This window comes from Amblyraja radiata, chromosome 24, assembly GCF_010909765.2.
Source record: "Amblyraja radiata isolate CabotCenter1 chromosome 24, sAmbRad1.1.pri, whole genome shotgun sequence".
Lineage (NCBI taxonomy): Eukaryota > Metazoa > Chordata > Chondrichthyes > Rajiformes > Rajidae > Amblyraja > Amblyraja radiata.
Genome location: NC_045979.1, coordinates 14,894,258 through 14,909,200, shown reverse-complemented (window position 1 = coordinate 14,909,200; position 14,943 = coordinate 14,894,258). Strand labels below are relative to the sequence as shown.

General features: G+C 39.8%; 1 protein-coding gene and 1 long non-coding RNA gene across 5 annotated transcripts in view; both read right to left on the bottom strand.

Moving 5' to 3' along the window:
* tnnt2 (troponin T2, cardiac type) overlaps positions 1 to 11,905 on the bottom strand; it is a 33,542-nt gene extending 21,637 nt beyond the window's left edge. For 2 of the 4 annotated variants that reach the window (XM_033042472.1, XM_033042474.1), the window contains exons 1-3: positions 11,785 to 11,905; positions 7,947 to 8,004; positions 678 to 726 (exon numbers count right to left, since the gene is read on the bottom strand). In XM_033042472.1, coding sequence (XP_032898363.1) covers positions 678 to 726; positions 7,947 to 7,988 — 91 coding nt within the window. In that variant the 5' untranslated portion in view covers positions 7,989 to 8,004; positions 11,785 to 11,905. Of the gene's footprint in view, positions 1 to 677; positions 727 to 7,946; positions 8,005 to 11,755 lie in introns of all 4 variants that reach the window. The other 2 variants (XM_033042475.1, XM_033042473.1) reach the window with 2 other exon arrangements.
* LOC116986787 lies at positions 734 to 3,047 on the bottom strand. The gene is made up of 3 exons (XR_004415571.1): positions 3,025 to 3,047; positions 1,670 to 1,687; positions 734 to 746 (listed from the first exon to the last, which is right to left on the bottom strand). It is a non-coding gene; the product is annotated as an uncharacterized LOC116986787 (long non-coding RNA).
* Positions 11,906 to 14,943: the final 3,038 nt, after the last annotated feature.

Here is a 14,943-nt window from a genome sequence, read left to right as displayed (position 1 = left end):
TTGTTACTTAGCTGAGGACGGATTTTCTTTCCAATTGAGTGTTTGTTGGAAGATTTTGAAAGTGTATACCTAGTATTAATTGTCTCATGGTCATCCTGATTTATAATGCTGGTAGAAATGGCAAAATAATGTTGGGAATCTGCAGAAGGTAAAGTTAATTATAAATATCTACTATGACATTCTGAGAGTTAAATTGTGAGAATGGGAGAGTCTAGGACCAGAGGGCACAGCCTCAGAATAAAAGGATGTACTTTTAAAAATGGAAATGAGGAGGAATTTCTTTAGCCAGAGGATGGTGAATCTGTGGAATTTATTGCCAAAGATGACTGTGGAGGTCGTCATTGGGTATTTTTAAAGCGGAGATTGATACTTTCTTGATTAGTTAAGGGTGTCAAAGGTTGCAGGGAGAAGGCAGGAGAATTCGATTGATATAGAAAAATAGATCAGCTATGATCGAATGGCAGAGCAGACTTGATGTTGGCCTAATTCTGCTCCAATGTCTTATGACCTTCTGATGAGAAAAGGGGAAGAGAAAGGGAAGTATGGAATGGCTTCTTACTGTTTTCGTCACATTAATTTTTTTCATCACTATACATTTTTAAATGCTAAATTTTGACAATCACAGCGGAGAGCTTTTAATGAAAGCAATGCATGGTGTGGGCTCTATAACGTACCACCACCTTCTTCTTCTTCTCCTTCTTCTTCTTCTTCTTCTTCTTGTTCCTCTTCTTCTTCCTCTCCATCAGCTGAAATAAGTATGTAACAAGGGTTTGTTGAACACAAAAATTTGCAAAATAAAGTGTTATTACACAGCACTATTTCTGATGTCACCGAGAGTGGAAATGCTAAATGAATCGCAATGGAACTGCAATAGTTTGGATAGTTCATGTAACAAGCTGTTGCAGAACAACATCTATATGGTAATAAACGTTAGCTTTAAGCTAAGGTATAAAACTGAAAGGAAGGAAACAATTTGCAGTGTAATGTATTCCACCCATTTTTGACCTCCCTGTGAACTCTCTAAAATCTCATGTTTCTGGTAGACAATATCACAGCTTAAACTTCCTCCTTCCCACTCCCTAAGCACATGCGTTGTTGGTACTTATGGTCCAGGATAGCATTTAAGCAACATTAACGCCTGCCTCAACAGTGAATTCCTCCTCTGGAAGAATGCAGGCAATAGTTTTAACTAGTAGGCGCACAGTCTCTTGGCCAGAGTGGGGGAATCGTGAGCCAGGCAGCATAGGTTTAAGGTGAACGGGGAAAGATTTTATAGGAATCTGAGGGGCAACATTTTCACACAGCGGGTGGTGGGTGTATGGAATGTGCTGCTGGAGGAGGTAATTGAGGCAGGGACTAACGCAACATTTAAGAAGCAATTAGACTGGTTTATTGGCAATGAGCAGGATAGGGCAAACGTAGAGGGATTTGCGCTAAACGCAGACAAATGGGACCAGTGTTGATGGGACATGTTGGCCGGTGTGGCCAAGTTGGGCCTAAGTGCCTATTTGCACACTGTATGTCTGTATGACTCTGTGACTCTAAGTACCCTTCTATTTTCAACTAAATGTGCTGAGAGTTTTGGAGTTTTAAATAACCCACCGGTTTATGGTCTTGGTTTACCGAGATCAGCTACAAATAAAACAAGGTCATATTTGAAATAATTTACCTTGCTTCTTTTCCACTTCTGCTTCAAATTGAGCATAAAAAAAACACAAACCACAATGATTAGTGAATCTAACACTCATGGTGTAGCATTTTAAATTCTGTAGTCTCTCTTTGAGAAAAATGTCTTTGAAATTCACTCATGTGTTGTTTGTCTCCTATTTCTTATCAGTGACAAAACTGCCTTACCACAAAAAGGTTAAATGACTCAAGATCTAAAGGTCGTCAGGATTCTTGAGTGTTGTTGACATTTACAGTGGCAGCATTGAAAATAACAACCTGTTCTGTTCCAGGATCTCTCTTAAGGATCTGAAAATAGCCAACTGATTAACTTGGAGAGGCAGGCTGATAAGGAAATAGTTTATTATTGTGCTTAGACACAACAAACTGGAGTAACTCAATGGGTCAGACAGCATCTCTGGAGAAAAGGAATGGGTGACATCCCAGGGTCTGAAGAAGGGTTTCGGCCCGAAACGTCGCCCATTTCCTCCGCTCCATAGATGCTGCTGCACCCGCTGAGTTCCTCCAGCAATTTTGTGTACCTAGGAATGGGTGACATTTTGGGTTGAGACCCACTGGGTTACTCCAGCTTTTTGTGCCTATCTTTGGTTTCAGCCAGCATGTGCAGTTCCTTTCTATGCACACTTACTATTGTGCTTGATAATTTCCAGATAGTAGTGAGGGAAATATGTTCAATGGATTTAATCACCCATATTTTATTGCAATGCTGGTACAACTAACAGCAAATATTTTACTGAAGGTGACAACAATTTCTGGAGGTATAAATTTTTTTTTTTTAATTGGAAGGTTCTGACAGTGATTTGAGAGCTTTAATGTTCACGTACGTAGCTTATCTTCACCATAGACTGAATAACAATTTATTTTTCTGTTATTCCTAGCCTCAAATAGTTATTGTTATACCTTCTATCACATTAAAGTCAACTACTACAAACCATTGGTAAAACCAAGAATATTCCTAGCCTACATGACTCAATTAATATACAATAACAAAGGACTGCAGATGCCAGTTCCAAACCGAAACATCACCGATCCATGTTCTCAAGAGATGCTACCTAACCGCTGAGTTACTCCAGCATTTTGTCACTATTGTTGGATCAATTACTCCCTAACTGTTTGCACTGAATGATTGCAGTGACATTAATTCTTGTATGAACTCTACTCAATTGATTTTGGGTATTAAGTAAATTAGATTCATAGAGTTATATGGCATAGAAACAGGAACATCGGCCCTACTTCCCCATGCTGGCCAAGATGTCCCATCTACACTAGTCCCACCTGCCTTGCCCATCCATATCCCTCTAAATCTGTTGAGTAAATAAGAATTAAAAATCTGTTTACCATTTTCTTCCTGTTCTTCTTCTGCAATAGAAGTCATTTTTAATTAAGAATTAGTTAATACTGTTAAGTAACAAAACTAAATTATAAAACTAGATGTATACACAGACAAGTACAAGTGGCGATAAAAGAGATAAATGAAAATGGTTCTATATCACAATTTTAACATTTGCATCTACTTCATCAGAAATTTAGAAATACAGTTTGAGTCCATTAGGTATCAGTGACTGTCATAATTATTCAAGTCCAATGTTCAATGGCACACACCTTAATGAAGCAATGTTTGTGTTTTCTCTCTTAAATATCTGTATGTAAATGCCACCTGGTGCAAGAGGTGCTGTGTGGGTGTAACACATATTCTACTTTGCTTCCAAAATTCAGTTCCATTGACAATAATCCCAGAACGATTTTAAATGTGAAACCATTAGATTGCAACGTTTTACATTCAAATTAATGTCTCCAAAAGGCATAAATACATGAATTTAAAAAAAACATAAATACATAAATACAGTAACCTTAAAAACAGCTCTAAAGAAGGTGTGAATGCAAAATGTTACGGGGTACTGGTTGTGGATGATCAGCCATGATCACATTGAATGGCGGTGCTGGCTCGAAGGGCCGAATGGCCTCCTACTGTGCCTATTTTCTATGTTTCTATGTAACATTTTACATTCACACCTTCTTTGGAGCTATTTTTAAGGTTGCTGTAAAGACAAATCAAATGTAGACAGCAGTTACTGATACTGAAGACTGTTCAAGATCCGCAGACATGCAATATTGATCAGTTTTGTTAGCTTCAAAGATATAATTAAATCATATAAAATGGTAACATAATGCTTGAGTTACTGAGCAAAATATCTTTATGCCTTTACTAAAGATTGGAGATTAATTTGTGAGACTTGGCAGCTGAGTATTGTACATTATTTAATCAACTGAAATGAATGTAAAAGCTACTACCATGAATGTTAAGTACGAAACTGGTGATTTATCATTAAACCATTACGTTTCTTGACAATGGACAATTTTAAGCTAGGAATTCATGTTCATAGTTGATAGGAACAGAATTAGGCCATTTGGCCCATCAAGTCTATTCTGCCATTCGATCATAGCTCATCTACCTCTCCCTGCTAACTCAATTCTCTTGCCTTCTCCCCATAAACCCTGACACCCATACTAATCATGGCAGGTAAGTAGTCATAGAATAAATGAACTGGGTTTAGAAAGACAATGTAAGTTGGTGAGACATATAAATGATAAATTAACAGGCCAGCTGTACAGACTAAATCAATTGCGAATGACACAAGGCTGGGTGGCAGTGTGAGCTGCGAGGAGGATGCTATGAGGCTGCAGGGTGACTTGGCTAGGTCGGGTGAGTAGGCAGATGCATGGCAGATGCAGTTTAATGTGGATAAATGTGAGGTTATCCACTTTGATGGCAAGAACGAAGGCAGATGATTATCTGAATGGTGCCAGATTAGGATTAGGATAAGCGGAGGTGCAATGAATCCTGGGTGTGCTTGTACATCAGTCACTGAAAGTGGGGTGGAAGATTGCAACCTTCACGTGGTCCGCCCTGTTTTGACTAATGCAATCAACTCAACGTGCACAAACGGAAGATAAAATAGAACAAGTTGTCCAACAACTTTAAGCTGTGCACGCCACACGAAAGAAGAAGAAGAAGTCACTGAGAGTAAGCATGCAGGTACAGCAGGCAGTGAAGAAAGCAAATGGCATGTTGGCCTTCATTGCGAGAGGATTTGAGTTTAGGAGAAAGGAGGTTCTACTGCAGTTGTACATGGCCCTGGTGAGACCGCACCAGGAGTATTGTGTGCAATTTTGGTCTCCAAATTTGAGGAAGGACATTATTGCTATTGAGGGAGCACAGCGTAGGTTCACCAGGTTAATTCCTGGGATGGCGGGACTGACATATGATGAAAGAATGCGTCGACTGGGCTTGTATTCACTGGAATTTAGAAGGATGAGAGAAAATCTTAGAGAAAAATATAAAATTCTTAAAGGATTGGACAGGCTAGATGCAGGAAAAATGTTCCTAATGCTGGGGGAGTCCAGAACCAGGGGTCACAGTTTAAAAATAATGGGTAGGCTATTTCAGATTGAGATGAGGAAACACTTTTTCACCCAGAGAGTTGTGAATCTGTAGAATTCTCTGCCACAGACGGCAGTGGAGGTCAATTCACTGGATGTTTTCAACAGAGAGTTAGATTTAGCTCTTAGGGCTAAGGGAACCAAGGGATATGGGGAGAAACCAGGAACGGGGTATTGATTTTAGATGATCAGCCATTGTCATATTGAATGGCGGTGCTGGCTTGAAGGGCCGAATGGCCAACTGCTGCATCTATTTTTCTATGCTTCTATGTTTCTAATTACCAATTCAGCCTATTGAGTCTGCTCTGCCATTCAATCATGGATAATCTATAATCATTGCCCCCTTAAATCCATTCTTCCACCTTCTCCATGTAAACCGTGACAACCTTACTAATCAAGAACCTATCAATCTTTGTTTTTAAAATACCCAATGACTTGACCTCCCTGCCATCTAGGGCAATGAATTCCACTGATTCACCATTTTCTGGCTAAAGAAATTCCTCCTCATCTCCTTTCTAAATATATGTCCTTTTATTCTTAGGCTGTAGCCTTTAGTCTAGACTCTCCCATTACTGGAAACATCCACATTCACTCTATCTTGGCCTTTCATCATTTGGTTAGTTTCAATGAGATCCCCATCATCCTTCCAAACTCCAGCGAATACAGGCCCAGAACTTTTAAACAATCTGAAGAAGAGTCTCGACCCGAAACGTAACCTATCCCTTCACTCCATACATGTTGCCTCACCCGTTGAGTTTCTCCAGCATTTTTGTCTACCTTCAATTTTTCCAGCAACTGCAATTCTTTCTTAATCATGCGTTAACCCAATCATTGATTCCTGGGATCATTCTTGTAAACCTCCTCTTGCCAGCATATCCCTACTCAGACATGGAGTCCAAAAACTGCTCATAATATTACAAATGTGGCCTGACCAGTGCCTGATAAAGCCTCAGCATCACAATCTTGCTTTTATATTCTAGTCCTCTTGAAATGAATGCTAATATTGCATTTACCTTCCTTACTACCGACTCAACCTGCAAATTAACATTTTAGGAATTCTGCACCAGCACTTACAAGCCCCGTTGCACCTTGATTTCTGAATCCTCTCCCCAGTTAGAAAATAGGGCACGCATTTATTCTTACATCAAAGTGCATGACTATATGCTTTGCTATGCTATATTCCATCTGCCTAATTGTAGTGTTTTTAATTGACTTTTGCATCCAAGTATATCAGATGTTCTTTTAAGGCAGGGTGGCTGCATTCTTCAATCAAGTGTTTATTATGATTCATTATTATGATAATTGATTATTAAGATTATTAATTATGCCGTTGATGATCACAATTTTCTATGGAATGTTAATTCTGGAAGCATAACACAACCTTCTTCCATTCTATTTGTGAAACCACCAAAAAATACATAACTAATCACATAATACATGTACAAAATACATAACTAATCACGTGTAAGAATGATAAGAAAGAACGTTACGAACCTTCACCCACTTCTTCTGTTGTAGCATAAAACAAAATAGAAGGAAAGATATTTATAACAGGTCACGTATATATTCCTTTTGCAAACCTGGAACTGTAGTGTAATAATTTCCAACATCTCACCTTCTTGTTCCCTGAAAAAAAAAGTACCGGTAGTAATTATTAAACATTTCTTAAAGGCAATAGACAATAGACAATAGACAATAGACAATAGGTGCAGGAGTACGCCATTTGATTCTTCGAGCCAGCAACGCCATTCAATGTGATCATGGCTGATCATTCCCAATCAGTACCCCGTTCCTGCCTTCTCCCCATATCCCATGAATCCGCTATCTTTAAGAGACCTATCTAGCTCTCTCTTGAAAGTATCCAGAGAACCGGCCTCCATCGGCCTCTGAGGCAGAGAATTCCACAGACTCACAACTCTCTGTGTGAAAAAGTGTTTCCTCATCTCCGTTCGAAATGGTTTACCCCTTGTTCTTAAACTGTGGCCCCTGGTTCCCCCAACATCGGGAACATGTTTCTTGCCTCTAGCATGCCCAAACCCTTATTAATATTCGATGTTTCAATAAGATCACCTCTCATCCTTCTAAATTTCAGAGTATACAAGCCCAGCCGTTCCATTTCTCTCAACATATGACAGTCCCGCCATCCCGGGAATTAACTTTGTGAACCTGCGCTGCACTCCCTTAGTAGTAAGAACATATCACGTTGGCTGAATAAATGACTGCTACTAATTTGGGCTGTCTAATATTCATATTGTGGTGTATGTCAATTTAGCAATTTACTCCAATCTTTGCATTAGGGAGAGAAGTTTGGGCCAATGTTCCTATTTGTAGTCAATATCTCAATGAAATTATTCTGAAAATGTTCTATACAATAGGGAAATTCACAAGTGATTGAATGGCAGAGTAGATTTGATGGGCCAAATGGCCTAATTCTGCTCCCATCACTTATGAACTTATGAACATGTAACTGGAGCAACTGGAGGAAACACACACGGTCACAGGGAAAATAAACTCCAACACACAGACAGCGCCCAAGGTCAGGATCGAACCCAAGTCACTGGCGCTGTGAGGCAACAACTCTACCACTGCAGCACTGTGTTGCCTGCAGGGCTGTGGCTAAATGAAGTAGTGGCTCTACTAACTGTGTCACTCTACCTTGAACGGCCATTTGGGACAAAGAATGAATGTTTCCAGAGGAACAGTTTTAGACACATTTAGACTCGTTTACAAGTTTCACAAAAATTATACTCTGAAAGTTATAAAAGAGAAAAATTAAATAAACACATAAATATTCAGTATGATAAATATTATACTCACTCAACTTCCTCAAATTCTTCTCCAACCTCTTCAGTGTCCGACATGATTAAAATACGTTCTTAGGGTAAAAGGATAAAAAACAAAGTGCATCTCATTTTGATAAAAAATAAATAGCAATACTACAAAATTCCTTGAAGATTTATAAAAAAAGAATAGCTATGGTAGAAATTGAAAATGAAAACACAAAATACTGATCAGCAGGTTGGACACTATCTGGGCATAGAGAATTCAGTAACATTTTCAAATCAATTGAAAATGAGAACAGGTTTGTTCATGAAGACCCTAGAGCTTCAGTCTGAAGAAGGGTCTCGACCCAAAACATCACCCGTTCCTGTCCCACTGAGTTACTCCAGCATTTTGTGTCAATTACCAGAATGATGCCTGGATTAGAGTGTATTAGCTAGAGGGAGAGGTTGCACAGACTTGGATTGTTTTCTCTGGAACGCCAGAGATTGTGGGGAGACCTGATAGGTCTACAAATTATGAGAGGCTTATATATCATACACATTTTGATACTATTTCTCAGGATGGAAATATCAAGTACTAGAGGGCATAAACGCGACTTTTCAGCAAACTGTCTGCGACCTTCAAGCTCGGGGGCACTCGCCTGAAAAACCGCGAGATGGAACGACCGTCACCACGGGGGACACACACACACACACAAACACATCACAAAGGCGGGAGCCAGGGAAAGCAGGGGAGCGCTGTCTGAAATTCACACGGTGCAAAGCCAAGATGATACCGGCGATGAACAGGAAGATTAAAGATGGCTAGCACAGTGGGGAAGAGGGGGGAGAAGAGGAGAGAAGGGAGGAGAAGGAAGGGAGACACTATTAAGAAGCCAGACAACTTTTAATAAGCCAGAGATACACTGCTGTGAAGTTTAGCGGGCATTTAACATTGCCGGTCGGTTTTCCTTGGTTCTGAAAACGCGTGCTTACGTTTTTTCTTCCCCAATGAGCCAATTAAAATGCCCGGTCAGCAAAGGAGATTATCTATGGCTACCTCAACTACCTACAACGACATGGTGACCCCACTACCACTGCACTACGAGTTCAAAAGTATAGATTTTCTCCATGCCGACTAATTTCAGGTCACAGAAACATTTTCTGCAACCAAACTGAGGCCGCGAGTAGTGACCACTATGCGGGAATTCCTCTCGACCATGAAGGAGACTTACCAGTGACGATCTACGAACATGTGTCGACCGTGCTGCGAGCTTGTGGCGAGCGCAGAGTCTCCTAAACTCGCCAATAAGGTCGCCTTAGTGGGACAGGCTCTTTAAGCTCGCAGCATGGTCGACACATGGTCGTGGGTGGTCTCTGGTAAGTCTCCTTCATGGTCGAGAGGAGTTCCCTCCAAAATGTTGAAAGATTTTCTGCGACCAAAAATTGGTCGGCATGGAGAAAATCGATACTTTTGAACTCGTAGTGTAGTGGTAGTGGGGTCGCCATGTCGTTGTAAGTAGTCGAGGTAGCCATAGGTAATCTCCTTTGCTGACCGGGGATTTTAAGTGGCTCATTGGGGGAAAAAAAACGTAAGCACATGTTTTCAGAACCAAGGAAAACCGACCGGTAATGTTAAATGGCCGCTAAACTTCACAGCTGTGTATCTCTGGCTAATTAAAAGTTTTCTGGCTTCTTAAAAGTGTCTGCAATCCTTCTCCCCCCTTCTCTCCCCTTCTCCCCCTTTCTCCCCTCCCCCCCCCCCCCCCTCCCCCTCCCCGCTCTTTTAAAGGACTTAACGTACACTCTGCTGGCCGTCTTTAACCTTTCTGTTCATCGCGGGTATCACCTTGGGTTTGCACCGTGTGAATTTCAGACAGTGCTCCCCCGCTTTCCCTGGCCCCCGCCTTTGCGATGTGTTTGTGTGTGTGTTTGTTCCGCGCTGACGGTTGTTCCATCTCACGGTTTTTCAGGCGAGTGCCCCCGAGCTTGAAGGTCGCAGACAGTTTGCTGAAAAGTTGCGTAAGTGGGACAGGCCCTTTAGTTTTCCATGAACACCCAAATCAACATGGGCAGAATGGTCTACTTTCAGAGGGGCTATGTTTCCATTTTGCAATTTATTATTCAGAAAACATCAGAAAAAATATTTTACGAAAATTATTCGTACTGATTTGCAATCTATAATATATTTTCCATCTGTGCTAATCTTTGCTAATCACAATGACAAGTGCACAGCACAATGGGATTATAACAGAATGAAACATTATGGATCAGATTAAGTGTGGACCAGTTTCCATTGTTACTATTCTATATTTATCAGGATAATTTTATAAAATAATGAATATTATGTTGTGTTACTCCAGGGATATAGTGGTAGGGTCTGATCATCAAGTTTGATTTGATTAGGAAAATCTCACTACTCTGCCATTTTCAGTATTTATGCAGATAAAATCATATTTATGGATGACATTCTTGAATTATAAGGCACGTTATTCAATATAAAGTTCCAGGATTATGTGTAAAATTTAATTCTCTTATTTTAAAGATATTATACATTTAGAATCATAGAGTCATACAGCATGGAGACAGGCCCTTCAGCCCAACTTGCTCATGCGGACCAAGATCTACACTAGTCCCACCTGCCTGTGTTTGGCCCTTATCATTCTAAACCTTTTCTATTCATTTACCTGCCCTTTCTGGTTGTTAAATTAAGGTAATTAATCTATTCTAAACATATTTAGCTTTTTTTGAGGTATTTATCAATATGAATACTTTTGCCATTTGTAAAGGGAGTATTATTGACAGTCAAGCTAAAGGTTGCTTTCCAAAACAATTTTAATTCAGAAATTAATTCCATCAGAAAAGAGTGATACAAACGCATAATTAAATCAAAACTGCACACAATGATAAATTAATGTTTTTAAATAGTCGCCATGAGACTGGATCACAATTTTATCAAGTGGCCCACTTACTCTCCTGCATAACTGAAATTGTTGCAATTCTCAGTCCACTTAAAGAGATAGGTTTGATGAAGAATTTAATCATTTCAGATAAGAATTGGCCAATAATAAATTAGAACCTTCGTCGCCTTAAGTGCGTAAGAAATTCAAATGCACTCAAGGCTAAAATTCCGTCTTGGTGGATTGTTTTATTCTTAAATGTACGTTAACATTTTTTTATTATCATCCATACCCATCCATACCCATCCATACCCACTGAATTGGATGATCAGCCATGATCATATCGAATGGCGGTGCAGGCTCAAAGGGCCGAATGGCCTACTCCTGCACCTATTTTCTATGTTTCTATGTTTCTATCTTTACAACTGTTGCAGACAACATTATTCAGTAATGGGATATCTGCTTTCAAATATATTCTTCCTACCTCCCCCTACCCCCACCCTTAACCATCCCTCATATTTAATTATTCCAACAATACTTAACATTTACATGTCCTCAATTTCATTTCTTTACATTGAAAAAAAAGTACTAAGCATCTCAACTTTTTTGTTACATGTCGAGTTTTACTCCACATCTACAGTACAAAATTCGGAATAAAGTCAAAGCAAAATCAACTAGTGTGAGTTGCACTATGCACAAATGCACATGCAGTACAAACAGAAGTGTACATTACATTAAGGAAAAAGATTCCGTGTGTATAATTTTATCCATCAATATCACCAAATGGCTGATAAATCTACACCTATATAATATTCAATTGAAACAAAAAAAGTTGTAAAATTTGCCTTAGAATTATACAAACTGTCTTTACATTAAAATATTTTTGAACATTCTATATGGAAGACCAATAATCAAAAGAGTATATATTCTCCATCAAAGTACGGCTGGAAAATAGAATTTTCTTACCTAGAATGGAAAAAGAAAAAAAGCAAAGCAGAACGAGACTTGCCCCAGCTGACTTCTAAAGATGTGAATGTTCATTTTAAACTTTTTTGCTCAAAACAAAGTCCAACCCCTCTGACCAGTGCATTTCCTGATTGGTGAGGCACAGTTGATATGTTATGTGCGTTAAGTGTTGACAGGCACTATTTTGGAAGGTTGTTGGCTTCTCTGCCTTGCCCAGAGCACCATTCACTAATCCTTAAAAGTCCTTCTTTGTTGGTTCATTCTGGCTATTCTTAGATGTCAGAATGAGTGGTGGCTGACACTACAAAGGAACAAATGGATTTTATGGTTGGGGGCTGGGTGTGTGAGAGGATAGAGATTGGAGAGAGAATGTAAAGGCAAGTAAAGAATATGACTGAAATAATTAAAATAAGTGTATTGCTCTTGCTTTCACTCTAATTTGAGGGACAATGGTTAGAAGTTCTACCATGTAGCAAAACATTTTAGATTCGAGGTAATAGAATTTAGTCCAAAACTCAGACTCCAGTTACGGTTGGATATTTTGCATGTGAGATTGCTCTTCTGCAAGTCGTATTGCAATCTTTGTGAATGAGATTCTTGTACATGGATAGACGCAAAATGCTGGAATAACTCAGCGGAACAGCATCCCTGGATAGCAGGAATGGGTGACATTTCAGGTCATAGCAGGAATGGGTGACGTCTTCAGACATTGTACATAAATTTCAGTGGGCATAGTTGAGTGACATAATTCGGAGTACATTGGATGATTGATACTGCTTGTACAGCTTGTGGCCCTGTTGTGGGTTTATGATAGAAATGTCCTATTTGGCTTGTGAATTCCTGCTCCTGCATTACTTAACAGTTCCTTTTCAACCTGGGTTAATGTTGTGGATTGTATGCATAGATATACGGTGACACAGCAGTTAGAGCTTCTGCCTTTCAGCACCAGAGATCCGGATTTGATCCCGACTGCGGCTGTTGTCTGTACGGACTCTGTACGTACTTCCTGTGACCACGTTGGTTTCCTCAGGGTGTCCCAGTTTCAGCCTACATTCCAAAGTCGAGCAGGTTTGTAGGTTAATTGTCCCGTGTGTAGGATGGAACTAGTGTATGGGTGATCGTTGGTTAGCGCATACTCAGTGGGTCAAAGGACCTGTTTCCATGCTGTATCACCAAACTAAACTAAACCAAACATCAGTGAAGATGGTTTCTAGAATTGTTGAAAGCTTCTATATTGGGACCATTAAAATCATTAATATTTCAAACATACATAAATGGATAATTTATTTAATTTTTTACTAAATATTAACAAATTTCTAGAGTCAAGTAGGATGAACGCATACTGGAATCATAAAATAAGCAATGATCTTGATAGTAACGTGTATTCTATTGCAGCATCCTTCATTGTATCACTGTTTCTGCGGCAACAATTAAATGTTACTTAATTGTTCTCCATTTTTTCATTTTATTTAGTTAAGAGCAAAGCATGGAAACATGTATAGGAAGGAACTGCAAATGTTGATTTAAACCAAAGATAGACACAAAATGCTGGAGTAACTCAGCGGGTCAAGCAGCATCTCTGGAGAGTAGGAGTTGGTGACGTTTCTGGTCGAGACCCCTCTCCTCTGACTGGCTGCTTGGGTTTACAATGACAAGGTTTAGTTTAGTTTAGAGATACAGCATGGAAACAGGCTCTTCGGCCCACCGAGTCCACGCCAACCAACAATCCCCGCACACTAACGCTATCCTACACACACTAGGGACAATTTGCAATTTTACCGGCAATTAGCCTACAAACCCGCACATCTTGGGAGTGTAGGAGGAAACCAGAGCACCCGGAAAAAACCCATGCAGGTCATGGGGAGAACTTACAAACTCCGCACTGACAGCACATGGATTCAGGATGGAACCCGGATCTTTGACGCTGTAGGGCATCAACTCTACCGCTGCACCACCTTTTTAACATTTTATCCGAAAAAGTTTACAAGTGTCTGTAAGCAGTTACGTAGACAAGGAGCTTCAGGTGCCAGTTGGTATCGTAATCTTCTTGTGTCAGGAGGCGGAAGGGGAGAATTCAAAATTAAAATTAGAGAATTCAATGTTCATTTTGCTGAGTTGCAAATGCTGATTTCCCCTCTTGAGATTAATCTTGAAGGAAGGAAATTCATTATAGGACAGTAAAAAAATGACAAACTCTTGGACAATGCTCAAAGACCTAATGCATGTCAGTGCTCACACTGCTGCTAAAGGAGGCAAGTGTTTAGTTTGTAATTAGCTGTATTTTTAGTACAAGGTAATTACAGCATAATTAAAATGTGCATTTGGCAAGACAAGGCTAAATTTACTTTGACAAGGAATAGTGAGTGCAGGGGAATATAGAAACCATCTGGAAAGCAGGCATTGTCAAAAAGGGAACAGCTGTATTTATTTTTAGAATTAAAAGCTCCCATTCCCTTTGTTTCACCTCTCAAAAGAACTCCGTTTTGTGTCTTAAAAAAGAGCGTGCTTGCCTTTTCATTACTGAAGAGGAAGCAATGGATTCTGTACTGAGTTGTGTTCATTGAATTAATGACAGCCATTGATGCAGACCTACAAAAGATAAGAGCATGAAAATAACCAAAGAATGTTGATATTTCATACAACCAGTCTTTGTTTCTTGTGCTCATTAAAGTATGGCATGTCATTGCTGGGAAATTAAACTACATCTTGAAGTACTGGCATGGAGACAGCAATAGGAAATACAGACCCAGGCTTCAGGTCTGAAGAAGGCTCCTGACCCGAAACGTTCTGTCCTATCCTATTGATTACCCTATCCTTATTCTGCACAGATGCTGCCTGACTCATTCAGTTACTCCAGCACTTTGTGTCTTTTATGTTGTTGTAAACCAGCAACTGCATTTCTTTGATTCTACAATAGCAAACACAGTCCCAGTTTAGCTCTGACACATATAACAAATGAATGCTGCTCTTTAGTACATAATCTTGGATAAAACTGAAATCTTGAAGTTAGTTTTTAGAGATACAACATGTAAACAGGCCCTTCGGCCCACCGAGTCCGTACTGACCAATGATCACCCGTACACTAGGGTCAATTTACAGAGGCCAATTAACCTACAATCCCGCACATCTTTGGAATGTGGGAGGAAACCGGAGTACCCGGAAGAAACCCATGCGGTCAAAGGGAGAAC